Source organism: Candoia aspera, chromosome 2, assembly GCF_035149785.1.
Source record: "Candoia aspera isolate rCanAsp1 chromosome 2, rCanAsp1.hap2, whole genome shotgun sequence".
Lineage (NCBI taxonomy): Eukaryota > Metazoa > Chordata > Lepidosauria > Squamata > Boidae > Candoia > Candoia aspera.
Window position 1 is genome coordinate 57104873 of NC_086154.1, and position 20821 is coordinate 57125693.

Here is a 20821-nt window from a genome sequence, read left to right on the forward strand (position 1 = left end):
ACATAGAATCACTTGAGGCATAAAATGCACTGTGCTGTACAAGCACTGCTCGTTGGTAGATATCTGGTGGGTAAAGCTCCAACATCACAAGAAAAATGTTTCTGATGTTATATAGGACAAGATTGGACCTAATGGTGCTTCTCTTGTATCTTCCACACCTTTTCTCTAAGCTGAACATGTGTTTCAAAACACACTGGAACAGAGGTAAGTATGCCAGATCAATCTTTCTGCTAGTGAAACCACATTGTAATGCAATGTCTGGCTTGGAGCCTTTTTGTCAGAGGGGAAGATTGGGCAGTTGGAATCTAAAACAGCTGAATGCTTTTTGAAATGGGATGGGAGTAGAAAGGCAAGGAAGAGTAAAAATGTACTAAAGAAAGCTACTGAGAGCATAGAGCATTCCCCCACTTGGGTGCCCTTCAGATCTGTTGGGCCTGAAACTCGTAGAATTCTTAGACAGTATGACCACATGCGTGAAGACTTACATTTACATAATGGAATTAAAATAAACTGGATTTTTGTAAGGGTGAAGAAAGATGTAATGTATCCAAATTAAAATGAACAAAGAACAAAAACCTCTCATATAACTAGAAAAACAAGATGTCTTAATGATATCCTTACATCTTGTGCAAGCAATTCTAGAAACTATAAGCTGAAAAAGAAGATAATGAAATAAGAGGAAACAGCTTCATGTTAAATAACCTTGATTATTAATAATGTATATTCACTCATCTAGGTGGGTTTATCAATTTTTTGTCAGCTTTATCAAGATGTGTGCAATATACTTGGACAGAGGAGGGAGCTCTGAATCAGTGGACAGAGAGATCTTTTTTATAGCATGGAAATTCTCTTCATACCAGTGCCTCTCCCTGAACAATCTAAATGAATGGCTGAGTAAGTCCTTTTGCTAAAGGCAGGAATTTGCCCAGCTTGCACAGATGTTTGCAGCAAACAAAATAAAAGAGTCAGTACAAATAATGCAGCTGGGGAAGTCTTGTGTGAAAGTGCCACCAGGCTCTTAATATTCTGTTTGAGGAATCGGAGATGCTGATGGAGTGCATTTTAAAAAAGCAATCCCATCAGAGCAATCTGAGGTGGTTTCATTGGTGCCATAAACTTGTCTGTGGAAAGAACATACTTGATATTTGTTCTCTTTGCCCAGGATGTATGCCCGTGGAGCCTATCCTTTGTTCTGTAACAGACGTACAACATTTTGGAAAGGGTCCTTTTAATAGGATAGTTATTTTAGTGAGTCACTCTTGGGGGCATTTCACAGGTACTTTGATTTTTGCCACAATCCCTATCAACCACATGGAATCAGAATGCCTAAAATCCACAGCAAGTGAGGACCCAATATTTAGTATAGGAGCCACCTGATTCCTGACAAAAAAAACATCAATGGAATTGGGATCACTATTTAGAAATGTCAGCTGTAACAAACTTTGCATACCTCCCCTGAAGACAGGGTGAAAAGTCAGACTTGGAATGAATAGCAAGACCTTTCACAGATGACTGTACGCTGGACTGTGTAGTTCTTGACTGACACATTTAGGGCTGACAGCCTACTATAAAAGGAGAGCTTCAAAGGACAGAAAGCTGGCAGAGGTTGATATTTGTCTCTGTACCATTTTTCGTCTCCACCTTGTTCCTAACTCACAATAACTAACCATGGATGATATTTACAAGGCAGCAGTAAGTAAAATTTTCACACCCTATTGTATTAAATCTCAGGCAGGTTCTGAATAAGCATGTTTATGATTGTATGGGAAATGTCTTAATAAGGTGTGAGCCCTGATATTCCATCTGGTCCCATAAATACTGTTTTACATGTTATGATATTCATGGATGCTAAATCTAATAATTTAAAATGTTCCCTTTTAATTTGGTGCAGGGGATTGTTGTATAGCCTAAGTTCCTTAGATATTGCAAGATGGTTTTAATGAAGTCCTAACTGGTTGGATTTTCTGTGGAAGTTCAAGAATATATTGCAGCCCAATTCTAGCCAGAACAAAAAGTAATTTAAAGCTCATGGCTTTGACCGATTTTAGCATAATTGTTTGCTTCATAGGATTGGACTGTTAAATATAAATGCAAATCTACTTTTCATTTTTACACCTGCTGTATTTTGCAGAAAATGCAATAGCATCCTGTCATTTTGTCTTTTCTACTGAAATACATTTTTCCAGATTTTTCTCTGACAAACTCAAAAATTAGTTCCATGTATAGATGCATATATGTCACCATAGTTTGTAAAACGTAAGTATAAATATTTTTAATGAGAAATGGGTCGCCTGAATCCTGGCTGCTTAAAACTGCTTCAGGAGATTTAGACCACTTAGGAGTTTAAGTAAAAATGTAAGTCAAAGAAATAATTGGAGAACCTAATGATGATAATAGAAATATCCTCACTAATTCCACTTTAAGTGTGGCAGAAGAACAGTTCTTGTTATATCTGGAGTAACTGGATAGATGCACTTCTTTGGTTAAGATTCTTCTTAAGAAACTCTAATAAGACAGATGGGAGAAGAGCAATTCCTGCCTTGAGCGTATCCTGGTGAGTGCTCAGCTCCCCTAAGCAGCTTTAAACAGCTGCTGTGTGCTGTAAATAATTCTCCACAGCAAAAGAGTACTTCAGTAGTTCACATTTCAGTTTAAAATATAGAGGATTCCTTTTTAACATTTATTTTTTAAATATTCAAGAGCCTATCTTATAGCTTGGCAGAATCTTCTTGATTCTGGCTGCTTTGCTTCCCCTACAGTGAAAAAAGAGCTCGAATTCACAAATCACCAGGACTCAGCTTGAAGTGACTGCACTGTTGTGTCCATCTTTCAAGAACAACATAATAAGCTCAAAAATTATTTGAGGAAATGTATTAGTAATATTCATTGCAATTTTAAATGTTTAGTATAATACAGTACTTTACCTTTATCTGTTATTTCTTTCTTGTAACAATATATAGATCCTTGGTGTTCTCATACAACAGAATAAGAAGAGTATTTTCCAGTGATTTTTTTTTTAACCAGTGTTTTCAGAAGCTAACTTCTTGAATTCCCAATTTTGGGCTCCTGAGAAGCAAATGGTTCCCTTAGCTTGACTCTAGAGTGAAGTCACCTTGAATTATTTACTCATTATGTACCAGTGGTATTCCACTTATTTCTATGACATTTGATTGTCACAATTATGAAGATTAAGCAAAGTTGAGAGGTTTGGTTTGTCGAAACCCACCCAGTATGTTTTACAACTGTGTGCAAATATGAACCCAGTGTCTTTTGCCTGAGTCTCTTGTCATGATGCCACATGAAGTGTGTCATATTTGAAAGGGTCACCCAGAAATGAAAGAACAAGATGTTCTTCCTGCATTTATTGCAAATCTAGTGATAGCTTTAAATGTGTACTGAATGATCATTTGAAAAGACAACTGCTCATATGGACCCGTGGAATCCAGTGGATTTATCACTTTCCCACTCAGATCTCTTGTGCAGAGCTAAGTTTAGAATAGCTTTCAGATGCCTCCAAACCATACAAAGGACTTTGCCGGAGACATGGGACTAGATTAACGCCTCCTACGATAAATGCCAATGTCAGTCATTCTGGGAACAATCAGAAGTGTTATCTGTCTTCTTAGCACCTAAGTCACTACGGCATAAAAATAGCCAGCTTGCCAAAATAGTCAAGCTATGTGGGCTGCACAACAGAGAGGCATTTGCTGTCTTCAGACTCTTCAGCTATCCTGGGCTGTTGAGGGGGAGAGGGGTTTTTTGCCCATTACAAAGAAAAAATCACAGCTGCTCCAGTTCCATCACAGTGGCTTAAATAAATGGGTTCAGTTTTCACTATGAAATTTTGAAGAGGCATCTTTTGTCATCTCACCAGTGCAGGCTATACTCTGCCTGCTGGTGCTGCCACTCCTCCTCCTCCATCCATTTTGTAAAGTCTTCCCTTTAAGCCAGTCAGGTGATTCAGGTAAAAGCAGGTGGCAATGGATTGGTCCATAAGTGAAAAACTAAATCTAAGAGAATTGGTTCTTCATGAGAACCTTAAAGGAGGAAATTCGGAAACTAAATAAAAGGAAGGAACCAGTTTCATGCCCAGAATGCTCCATGTCACCCTATAAATATCTGAAACAAAGACCTCTGTGGAAAGGATCTGCAAGCCTTTATGAGGAAAGTGGTCCTTCAACTACTCTTGTTTTTCATATGTCTAGGTCTTTGTAGGTTAAAATTAGCATACTGACTTGTATTCAGGAATGAGTAGATAACTAGTACAGCTGATATCGAAAGCTCTGCATTCCCGTAAAATCTGAGTTTTATAAGTCATGAACTAATGGACATTTCTAAGTGATCTTCCCAGACCTCCTTGAGTAAGATGCATTACAGTAATCAAAAGAAGAAGCGATCAAGGCACAGATCTTTATAGTCAGGTGAAAAGTTTCTAAATGAGCTTCTGTAGTGCAGCATGCTTAACTGGAGAATTAATAATTTAGAAGGGCTTTCAGATGCTTCCAAACCATACAAAGGAATCTGGTAATAGCTATGACCTGTAAAACTAAAGCTGGGTTTGTATCCGGTTTGAAGTTTGGAGGAAGTCATCTCTTTCACATACTATATGAAATGCCTTCTATTGATCATATGATCTTCTGTCTTGTACAGTCTGTTTCTAACATCGAGTACTGGTATATGGTATTTCTCGTTTTGTCCAGGGTTTTACAGAGAGAACAAAACAATCAGGTGTCTGAATCCAAACTTGGGACAAGTACCAGTCATTTGAAGTAAATGCTAAGAACAAAGGCTGTCCGTGCACACTTTGAAAAGGATTTGGAAGAAGTGCTTCAGATCTTGCGCCAGCATGAGCAGAGCACCTGCCTGCTGTTCATTAAAGCATACGTGATTTTTATTTTTTCAGGCTTCTGTAGAGACCTAGCAAAAGAAACAGCTGCTATGAGAGTCACACCAAAGACACACTTTATTGATTTGACTCGGTGAAACAGCAGCAGAACCTTTTCTCATGACTGGGCAAGTTCTGAAGTGCTTCTTCCAAAGCGCTTCAAAGCATGAAGAACCCTGTTAAAAATAGTGGGAACAGGATAACATCTAGAGAGACCCCAGAAGACCAATGGAGCTAAATAAAAGTCCCAGCACCCCCTTTTAGAAATGTCTTTCTAGGAAACACTGCGGGCATCACAAAATAGGTCCTCTAACGCTCAGTTCAAAAAGATCCTGAAAACTACAGTTTTTTCCCTGCGAAGAAGATAGAATAATATCTTGAATTTGAGTGAACTTTTGCTTCCTTGGATGGATCTTCTATACTGTGTATAGAAGGAAGTCCCTGCCTATTTTGACTGGCAGTCATGCCTATGAATTTAGTAGTTGAAAGCAGCCATTTTGCATTTGTTCATATAGTTTATGTAACATTATCTTCATAGAAATACATCGTTACTGTTAATTATTTAGTTAAAAGTAACCTTGTGAGTTCAGATCTGGGTAGATTCTGAACTGTTGTATCTCCTTCCGCACTATTGCCCTTGGGCTTCTCCATCAACAGTTTGAAGACCAACTGATCTGTTAAAACGTTTGTCCATGTATCTGTATGTTACTGGCTCAGGGCAGCTGAGTGGACAAAAAGCACAAGTTGGCAAAGTGGGCACTTGGTATGCCAATCAGAGCTTTTCCCTCCATGGTAATTAGAGCTGCAGTCCTATATGCCATCCTACCTGGAGTAAATTCCACTAAACTCAGTGGCACATAGCACTGCACTGGAAGCATCTTGACTGCTTTGTTGATTCAGAAGTTACGTCTGTGACAGGTGAATGCCGTCCCATAATAAAACTGGAAAGCTAAAGTTGATTGCAGAGAGAAGAAATGTGCATAACGGTTTTGTGTTTTGCAGTCTGATTTGTTGGTTTTAGAAAAATGAAGGTATCTGTATATTTGCACTTCTTTCTAATTTTGTATATGTGTTTAAAAAACCTAAGTAAAAACAAACGGAGTGTTATTCATTGTAAACAGCTGCTACTGATTGCAGCTATTCATTTGTTGAATAGTTCAGTCTCTGAGTTGTTCCAGATGAGACGTCATTCACAATGTTTTATGGAGCGCCCGTATGACATCGTCTACTGTTCGGAACCCTTGAACACTATTCCACAATTTTCTCCCTCCCACTTTGTTTTTCTCACCAAAGACATTTCACTTAGAGAAAGGGGAGGGAAAAGCCTTGCCACGCCTTTTGTTGGGCAGTGTTAGGAGCTCCCCCTGGAAGCAGATGCGGAAGCTAAGCAGGGGTGTTACCTAAATTAGGCCACAGCCAGTTTCAACTAAAATTTGTCAGGGTAGCTGCAACTTTGCTTTGCATGCAAAGCACAATCTCTGTTGGACACACACTGACAGTTTTGTGGAAAACACTTCTCTCAGTTCAGGATTTGCTTGCAATAACCTCACAGAATATATTCCAGTGTTGCAATTACGGAATCTAAGATTTCAGTGAACAGAACCACGTGTTTCTGAGATGAAGCTAATTGGTGTCTTGCAGCAATGAAACTCAAGGTTTTACAAAGGGCAATTAACAGCTAGGATTATATTCTAATATTATAAGGACAGGTAAATGGGTGGACATCTCTAATTTTTATTTTGCCCTAAAGACCAGACAAATTATTAATAGAAATAATTAATGTAAAGGAGTTAACATAGAACTAGTTTTGATTAAGGGATGTGTAGAAGTGAACAAAAAGTACATGCTATTTTATTTTCCTTGGAACAGAAAGCATGGCTTTGGATGAAATCTATAAGTGTATCAGATCATTCAGGTTTTTTTAATATCTTTTACAAAAAAATAAAATGCAGCCTTTTAAAGTCCAAATTCACTTCAGTTTTTCTATGAGCATAACTACTTCTGATATAATTTGTTAGAACCTACAATTTGAAATTCAATTTTAGCTGTATCTCACTCTAAAAGTAAGCATTTGGGCCAATTGGAAGACAGTTATCTGCAATCTTTGGTTGCGTAATCACTTCATCAAAAGTCAATGATTTGGGTATATTGAATTGGATTTGCAAATTGATGAGCACCATTTCGTTTCCCTAGTTCCAGAAATAAGCTGAATCAAGACACTGTGACAATTTAACACAATTCAGAAGATTGCTGCAGAATTCCAAATTCTACCAAAAACTACTACCACAACAACAAATTGAATTCAACTTATAAGAAATTGTAAACTCATCATTTAATGTTAATTAAATGATTAGGCATGAAAGCCGGCTGGGTTACCTTGGGCCAGTCCCCCTCTCTCAACCCAACTCACCTCACAGGGTTGCTGTTTTGGGGAAAATAGGAGGATGAAGGAGTATTAGGTATGTTCGCCACCTTGAGTTATTTATAAAAATAAAGATGGGATAAAAATTAAGTAATGTCATAAAAGATGTTCACCAAATCCCTATGTAGAGTTTGATATGTGATTGTAATTTGTATACTAGTATATATTGCTACAAAGTGTGCATTTTCTTTGTGTATCTGTTTCATTGCTTTGAGCTATATTCTAGAGATTAGATGCCTACACAGCTCATCAATGTGAGAACTGCTAAATACATAAACATTCATCAGTGGAATCTTTATTTTAATAGGTTGAGCAGTTGACAGATGAACAAAAAAATGGTAAGTATGTAAACTTTATTATTCCAATTACCTCACAAAGGGTCCACCTTTAACTTGAACAAAAATCTTGAGAATCATTAAAATAGGTCAAATCACTGCAATCTGTTTCATTCAATACCATGAATAAACTATGAAAAAAGGAAGAAAATGCTTTATGTGATACTAAAATGTCAGCCTTAGTGACTGAAAACAAGGCAGTCATTGTTTTTAAGACAGAGAGACCTAAAAATGACATTCATTCACTCTTCCCTGCCTCCTAGTAATTTATTCTTACTGCATCATAATTTAATGTTCTCTTTTCCCTTTTTCCATGGAAATGAATGGCCCAGTAAACACGAGAGGGTAGAGAATCCTAAAATATTAAATAGTTCTTGGGATTATGTTTTAATTGATTTGTTTTTCATTGATTCATCCAAATCATTTCAAACCATGAACTAAACTGCAGGTAGGGCTTCCTCCTCCATTGCCCTTATCGTTTCCATTGGGGCCATTACAAGAAAGGCACTGCTTTATGCCTGAGCCAATGATGCTTGTGAAAGTGAAGGAAGGCATAGTGGTGCCTCTGATGAATGTCACCTTATAAGTGTTGTTGAGAGGGGAAAGTTTGTATTGGTAGATTAGAGTAAGAATTATCAACTAATGTTCAACATATCCATGCAGCATGTTTTGTTACTAAGTTTAATAGATGTCGTTGATTAGTAAATTCTGTTAGTCCTTCCAGTTTAGCTGATCCCATTTATGCCTGAGGGACAATCAGTCTGGTATCATATGAAACAAAGAGTAGAACACTACTGAGTTGGGCCCTTCCCCATTGGTACCTAACCACCATGGCACAAACATGCCTCGGCAACACCTTTTTCTGCTGTGCTTGAACTCATCCCTAGCCTGTGGGTGAGACAGCCTTAAGTCTGCCTTAGCTGTACTAGGGATAATATAGTGGTTTGCCCCTTAAACTAGAGCATCTAACGATAGCTGCAAGGAATGTAGAATCTGACATGCTTCCCCACTCATTCCACCGGTGGTGAGGCCAAGCACTCGTTCACCATTTCAGGTGGATGCAGGCATATTCCCCTTTCTCCGGTTCCCAAGTCATTGCCTCTGCCTCCACTGCTTTTCTCTCCAAAGACCTAGGCTCAATTTGACCTGTAAAACACATTCTAGAAGCATGGGGAAGGGACTGCTTTTCTGCTTTGGCAGGGTATTTTTGTGCTAGGGGGTGCAGAAAGGCTAGCAGTGGGTTGTTCTTCAGTAGGAACTTCTGCTGCTTGTAAAATGTTGGCGTGGGGCCACCATTGTAGAAAACAGATTTGCTTAGTTTCGGAGTTGTACACAAGCACCAGTGATGCACTTTCTTGCTTTGCTGCATTTATTTATCTGATTTCTAAGACTGCCCAACTGCAAAATGTTCCCAACCCCTGAATTGGAAGAAATCAGCCTTTGCCTGTTTTTTTTTACTGTATGTTAATGCAACTGTGTGGGTTTGTAGGTGTGGGGGAGGGATCACTTCTTTCATGATCCCATTCATTTCCCAGTTTTTAATCTTTGTTTATCAAAGGAAAGAGCACTGAAGCTCACACTTACCATCCTCACTCTTTCCTGCATCTCTGTCATGACGTCTGAATGTTTTTCCACTGGCTACTGACATTTGAAAGTTAAGCAAGGCTGGAGAAATCAAACAGCTGCTTTGCTTAGCATGTCCTGCAGGTGCATAGTGATTGTACCACAATTCAGTAAGGGTCAGAACAGATGCATTCAAGGCACAATAGAAATCAACAACTGGAGCAGCAGATTCCATGCTGGTATAGTTTTTGGCCAAATTGTGGATGGATGGGTGGCACTTCAGTTCAGCAGTGAGGAAAGGCCTTGAAATAGCTGAAACATCTAACCTGCTCTAGATTTGGTCTTGAGGTATCCCACTCTTAAATTCATTGGTTTTGCTTTTCTTTCTCCAGAATTCAAAGCTGCTTTTGACATATTTGTCCTGGGTGCAGAGGATGGATGTATCAGCACAAAGGAGTTGGGGAAGGTAATGCGCATGTTGGGACAGAATCCTACCCCTGAGGAGCTACAGGAGATGATAGATGAAGTAGATGAAGATGGTGAGCAATTTCTGTTGGGCTTTAGGTTTAGATTTGTTTTGTCATGTTTCGAAATCTAACCTAATATGGGAAATAGTTCAAACAGAAGGAGAGTTAGCTTGGTTGCTCTTTTTTCCTTGACAGGCAGTGGTACAGTAGATTTTGATGAGTTCCTAGTTATGATGGTCCGGTGTATGAAAGATGACAGCAAAGGAAAATCAGAAGAGGAACTTTCAGATCTCTTCAGAATGTTTGATAAGTAAGTGCCTCTATTAGCATTTGTCAACGTCCAAGAGAATAATCAGGTTGAATCTGCATGAGTTTCATACTGAGAATACAAGTAAGATTGAAAACTTCACTGTCAAGGCTGAATTACATACAGTCCTTGTTTAGCGACCACAACTGGGACTGGCAACTTGGTTGTTAAGCAAAGTGGTTGCTAAATAAAACCACAACTGTGCTTATGATCTTACTTCAGCTTTCCTTTCCTTTATAGATGGTTGTAAATGCAACAGTAGGTTGTAAATGCAAGGATTGGTCATAAAGTTACTTTTTCATTGCTGTCATAACTGCAGATGGTCGCTAAATGAGGCAGTTAAATAAAGACTACTGTATTTAATTTCTGATATGAAGATAAAGCTGTCTAACACAGACATGTATTAGTAATCATGAAATCAGCATGTCCTTTACCATAGAAAAGAATTCTTATGGAATATAAGGCTTTTTGTTCTCACTGTCTGACTTCTTTCATATATAACTATATAAGAGTGGATAACATTTTTAATGTTAACAATAATAAAATAAAATTTATTATTGAAGGCTACATGCCAATGATGGAAATAGGGACTGAAACATACTATGGACAGGATTTGTTTCAGACATGGGTAAAGCCATCCATTCTCTCCTGGATGTATTTTGTGACACATGGTCCCCTTTCTTTTACACAACAGCCAGGCTGGAGGGAAGGGATAAAGGCCTGTTACAAGAACACCTATCTGACTGGAGGGCAACATAATCTGCAATTTTCTTTGCCTTCTTGAAATCTGTTTCAATGAAGCATAGATGAAGGAACTATATGTGGAAGGGGCTAATTCCTACCAAGCCATAGGAAAGGAAAAACATATTAGAATTTGATTCTTTTCATACATGAATGAACAGAAACCTCTCTGGTTTTTGAGATAGAATCATCCTTTGGCCTGCTAAATGTTCACCTGTGAGAGGAAGACAAAGATGTATGTTTGTGTTGATTTTGCTTGATCTCCCAACAGCTTTCAATACTGTCAACCATGGTATTCTCCTGTAGTTACATTAATTCTACTCCTCTTTGCAGAGAGTAGATTGGGTGACTCTGCCTCTGGCAGCTATGCTGTGGAGTGTCATAAAGCCCTATTTTGCCTCTGGAGCCATTTAACATTTATAAGAACTGCCTTGGCATGGCCATTAGCAGATGGGGAATGAAGTATTATCAATATACAAATCAGCTCAACTTTTCCATATCTGACTCAGAGGAGAAATGGCATGTTCTGAAGCACTTCTGAAGCCAGTGATGGAGTATTTAGGGCCAAAAAACAGGCTGAATCTTGAGAAGATGAAGATGGAGATCTAGTGGGCAGTTAATTCCTGGAAACAGAAATGGGGAATCTTCCTGTTCTAGATGGGGCTATGCTCCCTTAAAAAGACTACATTAGGAGGTTCTCCTAGAATCATCACTGCTCTTGAAGACTCAGGTTACCTCTGTGGCCAGGAATGGCTATTCAGTTGATATACCAGCTATGTTCTTTCCTACTAACTGTTTTATGTATACAGCTATTTATGTATTGGCAACCTCATAATTAGGTTACTATAATGTCCTCTTTGTGCTCAATCTGGAAGTTGCAACTTGTTCAGAATTCAGTGGCCAGGTTGCTGAGTCAAGCACATATTCCACTTCTGCTGAAGTAGCTGCAGAGGCTGCCAAGTATCAGTCAACCCTGTTGTAAGGTTCATTTTTAACATCTAAGGTCCTGAACAATTTGGGTCAGGTTATCTAACAGGTTGCTTTTACTTTTGTAGAACTGGTTGATTGCTAGGAGTTCCTGCTGCATATGCGGTATTTTTTTTTAAACTTCCTCTTGGGTAGGCCTTCTCTGTGGTAACAACTGCATTCTAGAACTCTCTCCCTGTCAGCCTTGCAAGGTAGTCCAGACAGGAAGCACGCCCAGATGAACTAATTCTACTTCATTGTAAGGTTACATTAACAGAATCTTGCAAATCTGAAAGTACATACATTTCTCCCCCATTGCCTTTACAGCCCAAGATACTAAGGAGGGTCCCTTCTGAGATGTTTCCCATGCCCACATTCCTTCTGTGGGCTAAGCTGCCTCTTATCCAACCATTGCCCTGGCTGCGGCTCTTCCCCTGTCTCCCAAGGTCGTTCTCACATACCACTACACTCCCCTGAAATTTGTGAGGCACCTACTATAAGATCTCTGTCAAAGATTATTCTTTCACCCTGGCCTCCTCGGTGTAAATGTTTATGATGACAACTTTGTTTTGTTTTCCATCTCAATATCTCTGGGAAGAGCCTTTGACAACACAGATGCCATTACCAAGAGGCTTGTATTCCCTAAAATATAATTACCTAGCTTATCAAACAAAAAGAAATTAAGACCTTTACAGTGACATTGCAGTGTTTGAGTGGGAAGGAATCACACAAGTATTAGATGTGCTGGAACTGGAACTCCATTTAGCCATGGTGTCTGGGATGGAAATTCTGCAAGTTGCAGTTCCATGATATCAGGAGAGCATCAGGCTGGGAAAGTTTCTTTTAGGAATGTATTGAGGTGTCTATGAAATACATGTTTTTAATAGCGCTAGTAAATTGGTCACTTGGGGGGTTTGCCATTCCTTTCCTTGTAAAGCTCAGAACTGACACAATCCCTGGATCATATCTTTTGAAATGAAAAGACAAATGGTGAGTAGGGCTTTGTTAAGTATGCAAGACTGTGAAAGAACTGCAGATACCTCACTTTCTAAAAAATTGTTTGTGAAAAGTAATATTCGTAAAAACGCTTTTTTTTAGCTTATCCTTCCTTTCACAGAAACTCAGATGGATACATAGATCTGGATGAACTAAAACTCATGTTACAGGCTACAGGAGAAATCATCACTGAAGATGACATTGAGGAGCTAATGAAGGATGGCGATAAAAATAACGATGGCAAGATTGACTATGATGGTGAGTTACGTTTATACTCTGCATAAAATCACAGCCAGAAATGCAGTATCTATAAAAACAAACTGAGGGCAGGAATCACTATAAAATTTGGAGCCACATCTTAATCTTCTGGTTAAATGAACAGGAAAGTTCTCAGGAGCGCTGCAACCTGCCCCAAATAAAAACACGTTTATGTTCAGTGCCTTCTCCTGTTTGTCACTTCCCAATATTCTATGTTTAATTTATTGGTAAGTTTTTCAATACATGGTATTTGTGTTTTGATGATTTTTCCAGAAAGAACCCAACTTATTTTGGTTATGTCAACAGGCTTGGGGGTCTCACAGAAATGGGAATTTAATGAGGTGGCTACATTGCACGTAACATCTAATGCTCTGGCCCTTCAGTCTTTTATAATAATAATATTAATGTTTTAAATTGTAGAGTGCTTTTTGTAATTACTGTTTTTATGGGTTTATTGCCCACCACCCAGAGTCATATTTTGTGAGATGGGTGGCATATAAATATGATAAATGAATAAATACATAGATAAAATAGTCCCGTATTCATCATGACAAAACCAAACAGGAGATTATCCTTTGCCAGACCATTGGAATCAGTGGGCATACATCTCCTTAACTTTCTCTTGCAGTTTAAATATCTTTTCTTTGAAAATGTGGCTTGAGAAATAATAGCACAATTTTTGCCTAGAAAAAAAAATATTATGTAAGTCTAAACAAAAGCATCATCCATGTTGTATGAATGGGATGAGCCTTGTCATGAACAAACCCACCCATCATTTTTGAAGGAGATCCAGGTCCACATTCAGCTGCGGAAGTTCACTGGGTGGCTTGGATCAAGAAATATCTTTGAGCCCAAGTATTATGGAGAAGAATTGGAGAATGAAGTACTACATTTCTCACAGTGCAGTCTTGGAAGAAATGCATGAGATAGCAAAAAGAAAGAAAGGGCTGAAAGGAATGATGTGGCAAAGGCCAGGAACATTCCCTCATTCTCTGAATGTAATCTTATTATACAAACAGCTTTGATTTCTTTCCTTTTGCAGAATTCCTGGAGTTTATGAAAGGTGTTGAGTAAAATGAGAATTCTTGAAGGCAGTATCCTTATTTGAACATCTTCAGTTTTATCTTTTGTCGTTTCATCAGTTCTGCTTCTCTTATTACTTTCATGAAGTTATGTACTGAACATGGTGAAAATCAGGAAAACATGACCCATCTCTTCTTAAGTGCCTCAAACGGTCATTGGACATTGATTGAGCCAGATTATTATGCCATATAACAATGCCATATTCTATGGCTTCAACAAACAAGCATGTTCCTTAATTGATGACTTGGTTCTCTGGTTACAGTGAACAATAACATTTTAATAACTATTGAGACGTTTAAGTAATTATCAAACATTTTGATTTAACATTAAGATATGCTTTTTCCTTTCTGTACCTCTTTGCCAGCCAAGTTAAAATATGTAAAAACACAGTATGTAAAAAAAAAAGTTTCTTCCAAAATGCTAATAAAAATAATTGCAAATCAGAGTGTTTGTTTTGCAGACGTTACTTAGTGTGGAATGCTGCCTTGCATGGTTATGAGAAAAAAAAGAGCATCTGTATTAGGTTTATATTAGAGATAATTATATTGAATATACCAGGCACTCCAAAGTCTCCATTTAAAGTCTGATAATTTCTGTAACTTTCCCATAGCCTGGTGCCTTGAAATGTGTTGGACATTAGCTCCATAATTCCCAGGTAACATCCTTACTGTCATCTCATCTGAAGAGCATCAAGTTGGAAAAGGTTGAAGTAGCAGATACAGTCAGGCTGCACTGATTCTCAAAATGTCCAATAACCTCTGAACCCAGTCTGATAGGAACCTATTTCTAGGAAATCAGTGTGTGTTTGTTCATATCAATTTATATACAGTATTCACCCATCTTGCAAGCACGACTCCGGGTGGCTAACAGAGTTAAACATCAGTACAGAACAAAACAGTGATGAAACAAAAATAATCATAACCAAAACAAAAAGCAATTGAATACATCATGGGCTCACCTACCTCCTGACCTCATGCCCCAGGTCTTAATGGCTTTCTGAAAGGTCAGAAGGGTCAGGGTCAATTTAACCTTGGGTTCCAAAGGGCAAGTGCTGTGACAGAAAAGGCACGCTTCCTGGGTCCTGCAAGATACTCTCTAAATGATGGCACCTGGAACACAACTTTTCTGCTGTATCTGATGGGAGAGGAGGGACCATTGCAGAGAGAGGCAGTCCCTCAAATAACCTGGCCCCATGATACAAAAGGCTTTATTGGTGATCACTAGCACCTTGAATTGCACCCATAGGCATATTGGAAGCCACTGCAGCTCACAAAGCAAAGGTGTAACACAGGCATCAAGATACACCCATAATTGCCTGTGCTGTTGCATTCTGGACCAATTGCAGCTTCCGGATATACTTCAAGGGCAGCCCCTTGTAAAGCACACTGCGGTACTATAGTCCGCTCAGGAGGTGACCAAAGCATGAGTGGCCATTTGTAGTGCCTTCTGGTCTAGGAAGGGGCATGTCGTGGCACCCTACTAGGCAGACCAGAGCAGGGAATCAACCACAGGAAGACTAGAACTATTTTTATTGAGATTGGCTATAATAATAGAACCTTGTAAGAGGAGCTGTTGGCAATATTATCTTGTTTCCCAGGACTTAAAGGTTTCAGCCCTCTTCATCTACTCTCTGCGTAGCTTTAGAAGATGTTGCTTTTACTGAGGACGCTAACTACCCCTACTGATGATAAAGATCAGCTTCCACACAGTCTAATCATCTAGCTCTGTGTGTGTGTGTGTGTGTGTGTGCACCAGCTCATCACAAGGTTTAATTCTTGAGCTGCTTTCTTCCATCCTTTCATCATAAGAGATTGCTTGCAGCCCATTCCTCAGGCTGAGCTGCTGATGGCATCTGCGCTGTCTTTATATAATAGACTTACCTGGTCCTGGGCTGCTTGTTTCCTGCCTTGCCAGCTCCTGTTTCCAAGTCCTTCAGTTGTCTGCATAGCCTCATTTTACAAGTACTAAGCCTTCACCAAGAAGCACATTTATTCACCAGTACCAGGAAGGAGATCTTAAATGACACAGATGGTGACAAATTAGAGTCTCTGTTACTGTTAGACTGTGAGGAGGGATGAGTAACAAGGAACCCACTTCTGTAGTAAGAGCAAGTGTGTCTTTCTAATTTAACTGAAGGCCTTCAAAGGGCTACATAACCCTGTACTAAAAAATAAAAAATGGGGTATTCATGAAAGGGAGAATTTTTTGTGGTGTCATTGAGGCAAGCAGTCCCTTTTGGGAGGTATAATAGAATTATGAGAGATATTTTCCTCTTTCAACAGATCTTACAAATAAAAGGGAATGATCAATTAATCTTGTTTTTATTCCCAAACAACATTATTTGGACCCAATATAATACATAGTCTTACTGCTTGCATCAGGCCACTGAAAAGAAATTTAAGTTTAGATTAAAGTTAGGTTTAAGGGACTGAGTGCTGATTCTTGGTATCCACCCAAGTGTTTATCATTGTTAATGGAAGTTTTGCTTCATCCATTGTTATGCCATCTGTAGCCCAGTTCACAGAATATATTAACCATTGTGGGTGAATCCAGCCATTCTGGTTTATAACTCAGCATGCTGTGCAAACTCAACTAATTGGAGGTTATTCAATAAATCATGGTTAAGCAATGTTTATGTGCACTGTATATACATATTCAATAACTAACACTGCATGTGTGAACAAAAATTAATTTGGTCATTGACTGCCCCCAATTATAGTGAAAAAAAATTGAGGCATTCAGCCAGACTAATGTAACTTCTTGATTTTTCTATTAAGGAATATTTTTCCTAAACATCTGAGTGTTCACATTTCCATTTTATCATTGGGGAATTCACAGGATTTGTGAAAACGTGTAGGTTTAACGCACATGAAAAAGTACCACATTTGCCTGCTGGGAAGATGATCCTGAATGTAAGAAAATTACCCCTGAAAACAAAAGTTAAAAAAAAACCCTCATCTATCTCTGTTACCATATTCTCAATGAATCTAAATTGTTTCCATATTTTAGTAAATTATTTGGGAAATAACCTAGCCTTCCTTTCAGATATATGTAGAAACCCAGTACTTTAAAGGCATATCATTAGATACTAAGGGACATGTCATGTCTGGAAATTGACATCTGAATCCCATGTTCACATATCTCCAGGAAATGTTGTATCAAAGCATCAGCTGTTTTGGAACATGAGTAGCCAGGTTTGCATTAAATAAGCAATCATAAAGATAAGTACGGGTGGAGGCTGAACTCTACAATTCCAACATTCTTGTTTACTTATAAACTGTATGGCCTGCTTTTCATCATTACAAAATAATTCTAAGCTAGGGCCACAAAATGAGATTGAATAATAAATCTATATAGTGTTGCAAGACCAACTATCTCCAGGATAAATTTGTTGGGTCTGAGGCTGGTTTAAACCTACAAAGTTGTCTTGTTATGGCATGGGAAGGAAAAGAGGAGTGAGTTTCACTGCTGGGTGGAAAACCCCAATCCCAGAGCAAGTTATCCTTCTGAGCCTAGTTAGTTATTAGTTAGTAAATAAATAAAATGAATAATTCTGCCCAGAAACTGACACCCATCTGGGCTAGTTGGTTTCATCCATTGTTTCTCCACAAGCCATTTCCTTCCCTATCTCACTTAGATAAAATTGTACCAGCTCACAGTGTCCCTTCATTTGGTCTCATGAAATGATGATCCTTTCATAGTACAGGAGAGATTAAGCCCTGTTCCCAGAAGATTGTATTTCAAAGCATCATTTTACCAGAGGGCTTCACACAAACCACTATTTCTCAGCCACAGTCCTAGCCCCATCAGTAGCATCAAAGAAAACACAATCAGGGCTGGTGCCACTGATTGTAGGTTGGGTGGTGATCTTGCCCATCTCCCACATATTTCTACTCAATGTTCGATCCTCCTGTGGCCCTAGCCCATGACCATTGTTGGGTAGGTGAAAACTGAAACCCATAGAGATGAAATATCTTTATGTATATATGCCTGCATTCCATGCTATAATCTATGAAAATGTGTGCATTGTCTAGTTTTAAAAAAGTCATTTGCTTGCAAGTTTAAATAGGTAGATCACTTAACTTTCTTAAAAGTATAATAACAGTGCAATCTAACACATGCCTGTTCAAAGTCTTGATGAATCCCAGCTCACTTGCCAATCATTTATGAGACTATAGTTTAAAACCAGAAGCCTTAAAACACACAGTACTTTGTATATGTGAACAGTTGCAATTGTGCTGTGGACTACTTGGGTCAGGGTGGCATTGGAGCATTATAGGCAACACTTCATGATTTTTCTAGGTATCTATCTTAAGAGAAAGGAAGGAAGGCAAAAATCAAGAGATGCCATGTGCTTGGCGGGGTCTTGTAATAACTGTCTGGCCTTAATTAACCATTTGAGTGAAGCCTGTACTCTACCCTATAACGATGAATAGCTATTTATAGGCACATTATTAGAGGGGAAGCTGGGAATTCTTGGTGAAGCCATTGTCCAAGCACCTGTCACCAAACATTATCCTGTATGTTTCTTTGAAGTCCCTCCTCTTGACTCGCACTTAAAATTATAGAACATTGTCAAAGCTTTTGTTGAGGGAGAAGGCAAGGAATATGCACACCATTAGAATTGCTGCTGCTGCTGCTGCAAAAAATAAAAAAAATCGATCCAAGGTCTTCCCAGAAAAAAACACACTGGGACCCAATATGGCTCTAAGTGCAGCTGCATAATTTCCCAATTGTCAGTTGCCTTTGTTCATTTCTTATAAAGTTGTGAGGCTGACATCAAATGATTAAATCTCGTAACATTATTACTGCTAAGATATACATTGTGGTGGCAAACCAGTATCTTAAGCATAGGCTTGTTTCCAAAAATATATGAAATCTCTCTCTCTCTCTCTCTCTGTACACATGTGTGGCATGAAGGGGTAAAGTTGTAATATATAGTCGTGTGTGTACCAGGATGGGCTAAATCCATCTCCCTGGGTCAGCTTAACACTAATTTATGACAAATACATTCAATCTACATTATTGTTCCTGAGACTGATTTTTAACAGCAGAACTCGTTGCTAGATTATCTGGTGGTTTTTCCCCATCTCCTGCTCTGCAGCTTCTGCCTGATGAATACTAGAATTTTTGTACATTCTATTCTACAATTGGGGTTGATCCTAATAAAGATGCCACCCAAAAGTGAATTAAAAAGCTAATTCACCCTTCACTTAATGGAAAAATGTTCTGGAAATCTAATGTTGACATTGATTCATTTGGTAAGTTTTCAGATAGTAAACCCTGCGTTTTCCAAGCTGTGAAACAGAGATCTTTCATTGGATAGAAAGATCTGAACTCATCAGCTATCTGTCTCTGAAAACAGAATAATACATAAGCGGTTAATTCTTGTATTCTTGGCTGAGCACCTGGGCTGGATTTAGTGTTACACAATAAGCTGCTGCAGAAGCAGTGGACCTCTGTTAGGTTTATTCCCTCTTTTTCTGTTTTCTGTCCATTACAAAGTAGACCTCATTGTCACTGTCATCAAAATTTAGACTGACACTGGGCCATACTGTAAGTCAATTTCATTCAGTCTGTAAAAAAATAATCTGGGTTGGGTTTGCATGACATATTGACCGCCACCTCAATCTCCACTCCCAGTGCCTATATTCATGCAGTTTCCTTGGCGGTGTCAATAGTTTGCTCTTGTTTTCTTCCAGAATGGTTTTTCAACTTCCTGGTCAAACCGACTACATTTTAGCACAGCATGTTCTGCAAACATAACCAATGTGACTGATTTATGGTTCAGGATGTCATGTGCACCCAGAATATTTGACTAATTGAACTTGTAGCTGAGCTGGTTTATCATGCAAACCCAGCCATTATGCGAAGTAACAGAGGTACAAGGTTGTCACTGAGCAGATTAGGTCAGCTTCTCTACTAGACAGTCTTTCATTAAATATCTTTCTACCTCTGAGAGAGGTGAAAGTCCCAGTGTGAACCTCTAGAAATTACAATGTTATCTAGCTAAGGCAGCTTTTCCTGGTCTGACACCCTCCACTTGCCATCCTCATCAGCTCCTATATTCTGCCAGACAGTTTGCGCACTGGCCAAATAAAAGTTCAGTATCTTGGGAAGGCATCAGGTTAGGAAAGGATTTTCTCTCTCTCTCCCCGGCAGAGAGGCCCAAATTTGAAATTGCACAAAGAGCGCTTTATGTGTGGATACAATTAAACTGTATTTTGACCTATAATTAAATGATTATGAGTCAGGACCGTGTTTTTTTTTTCCTTCCCTGGACACTGAAATGACATCTAAAAGATCTTAGATTCTGGAGCAGGAAGAACAGCTCCACAACATCCATTTTCCTTTCTCCTGGGATGTTTGTAGCCTTCCCAGTGTAGTCGATACTCTTTTTTAAAGTCTTTCTTCAAAGTACTAAGCAGGTCCAACTCTATTTAGCTTTGTGACCTAAACCAAGATTGGCTGGGTACTGCCAGTAAATACTATAAGCCAAAGACTTTGTGGCCCAGAAGAATTTTCAGAAAAACCAAACCAGGCGTAAACAGGCTGTAATGCACACTAGTTGGAACCTCTTCCTGCTAAACATCAGTTGCTGCAATGACAAATCTGTCCATTGTTATTGTTTGCTTTCTCTGACATTAACTGGCTACCTGTCTCCAATGACCCAGATCATAGTGGGCTGTACATGGGGAGATCTGAGACCTTTAAGTAGATGTGGAATTGGGTCTTAGCAATAAAACAAGCGACTAGCGAGGTGACTGGACATACTTACGCAGTATACATTTACTAAAA

The 20821-nt window shown here is 38.8% G+C and overlaps 1 protein-coding gene across 1 annotated transcript; it reads left to right on the forward strand.

Annotated features, from left to right (window-relative positions):
* Nucleotides 1-1569: 1569 nt before the first annotated feature.
* Nucleotides 1570-14468, forward strand: TNNC1 (troponin C1, slow skeletal and cardiac type). Its single transcript, XM_063291904.1, has 6 exons — nucleotides 1570-1692; nucleotides 7615-7645; nucleotides 9598-9744; nucleotides 9868-9982; nucleotides 12804-12940; nucleotides 13983-14468. The coding sequence occupies exons 1-6, from the start codon at nucleotides 1669-1671 to the stop codon at nucleotides 14012-14014; spliced, it is 486 nt and encodes a 161-aa protein (XP_063147974.1). The 5' UTR covers nucleotides 1570-1668; the 3' UTR covers nucleotides 14015-14468.
* Nucleotides 14469-20821: the final 6353 nt, after the last annotated feature.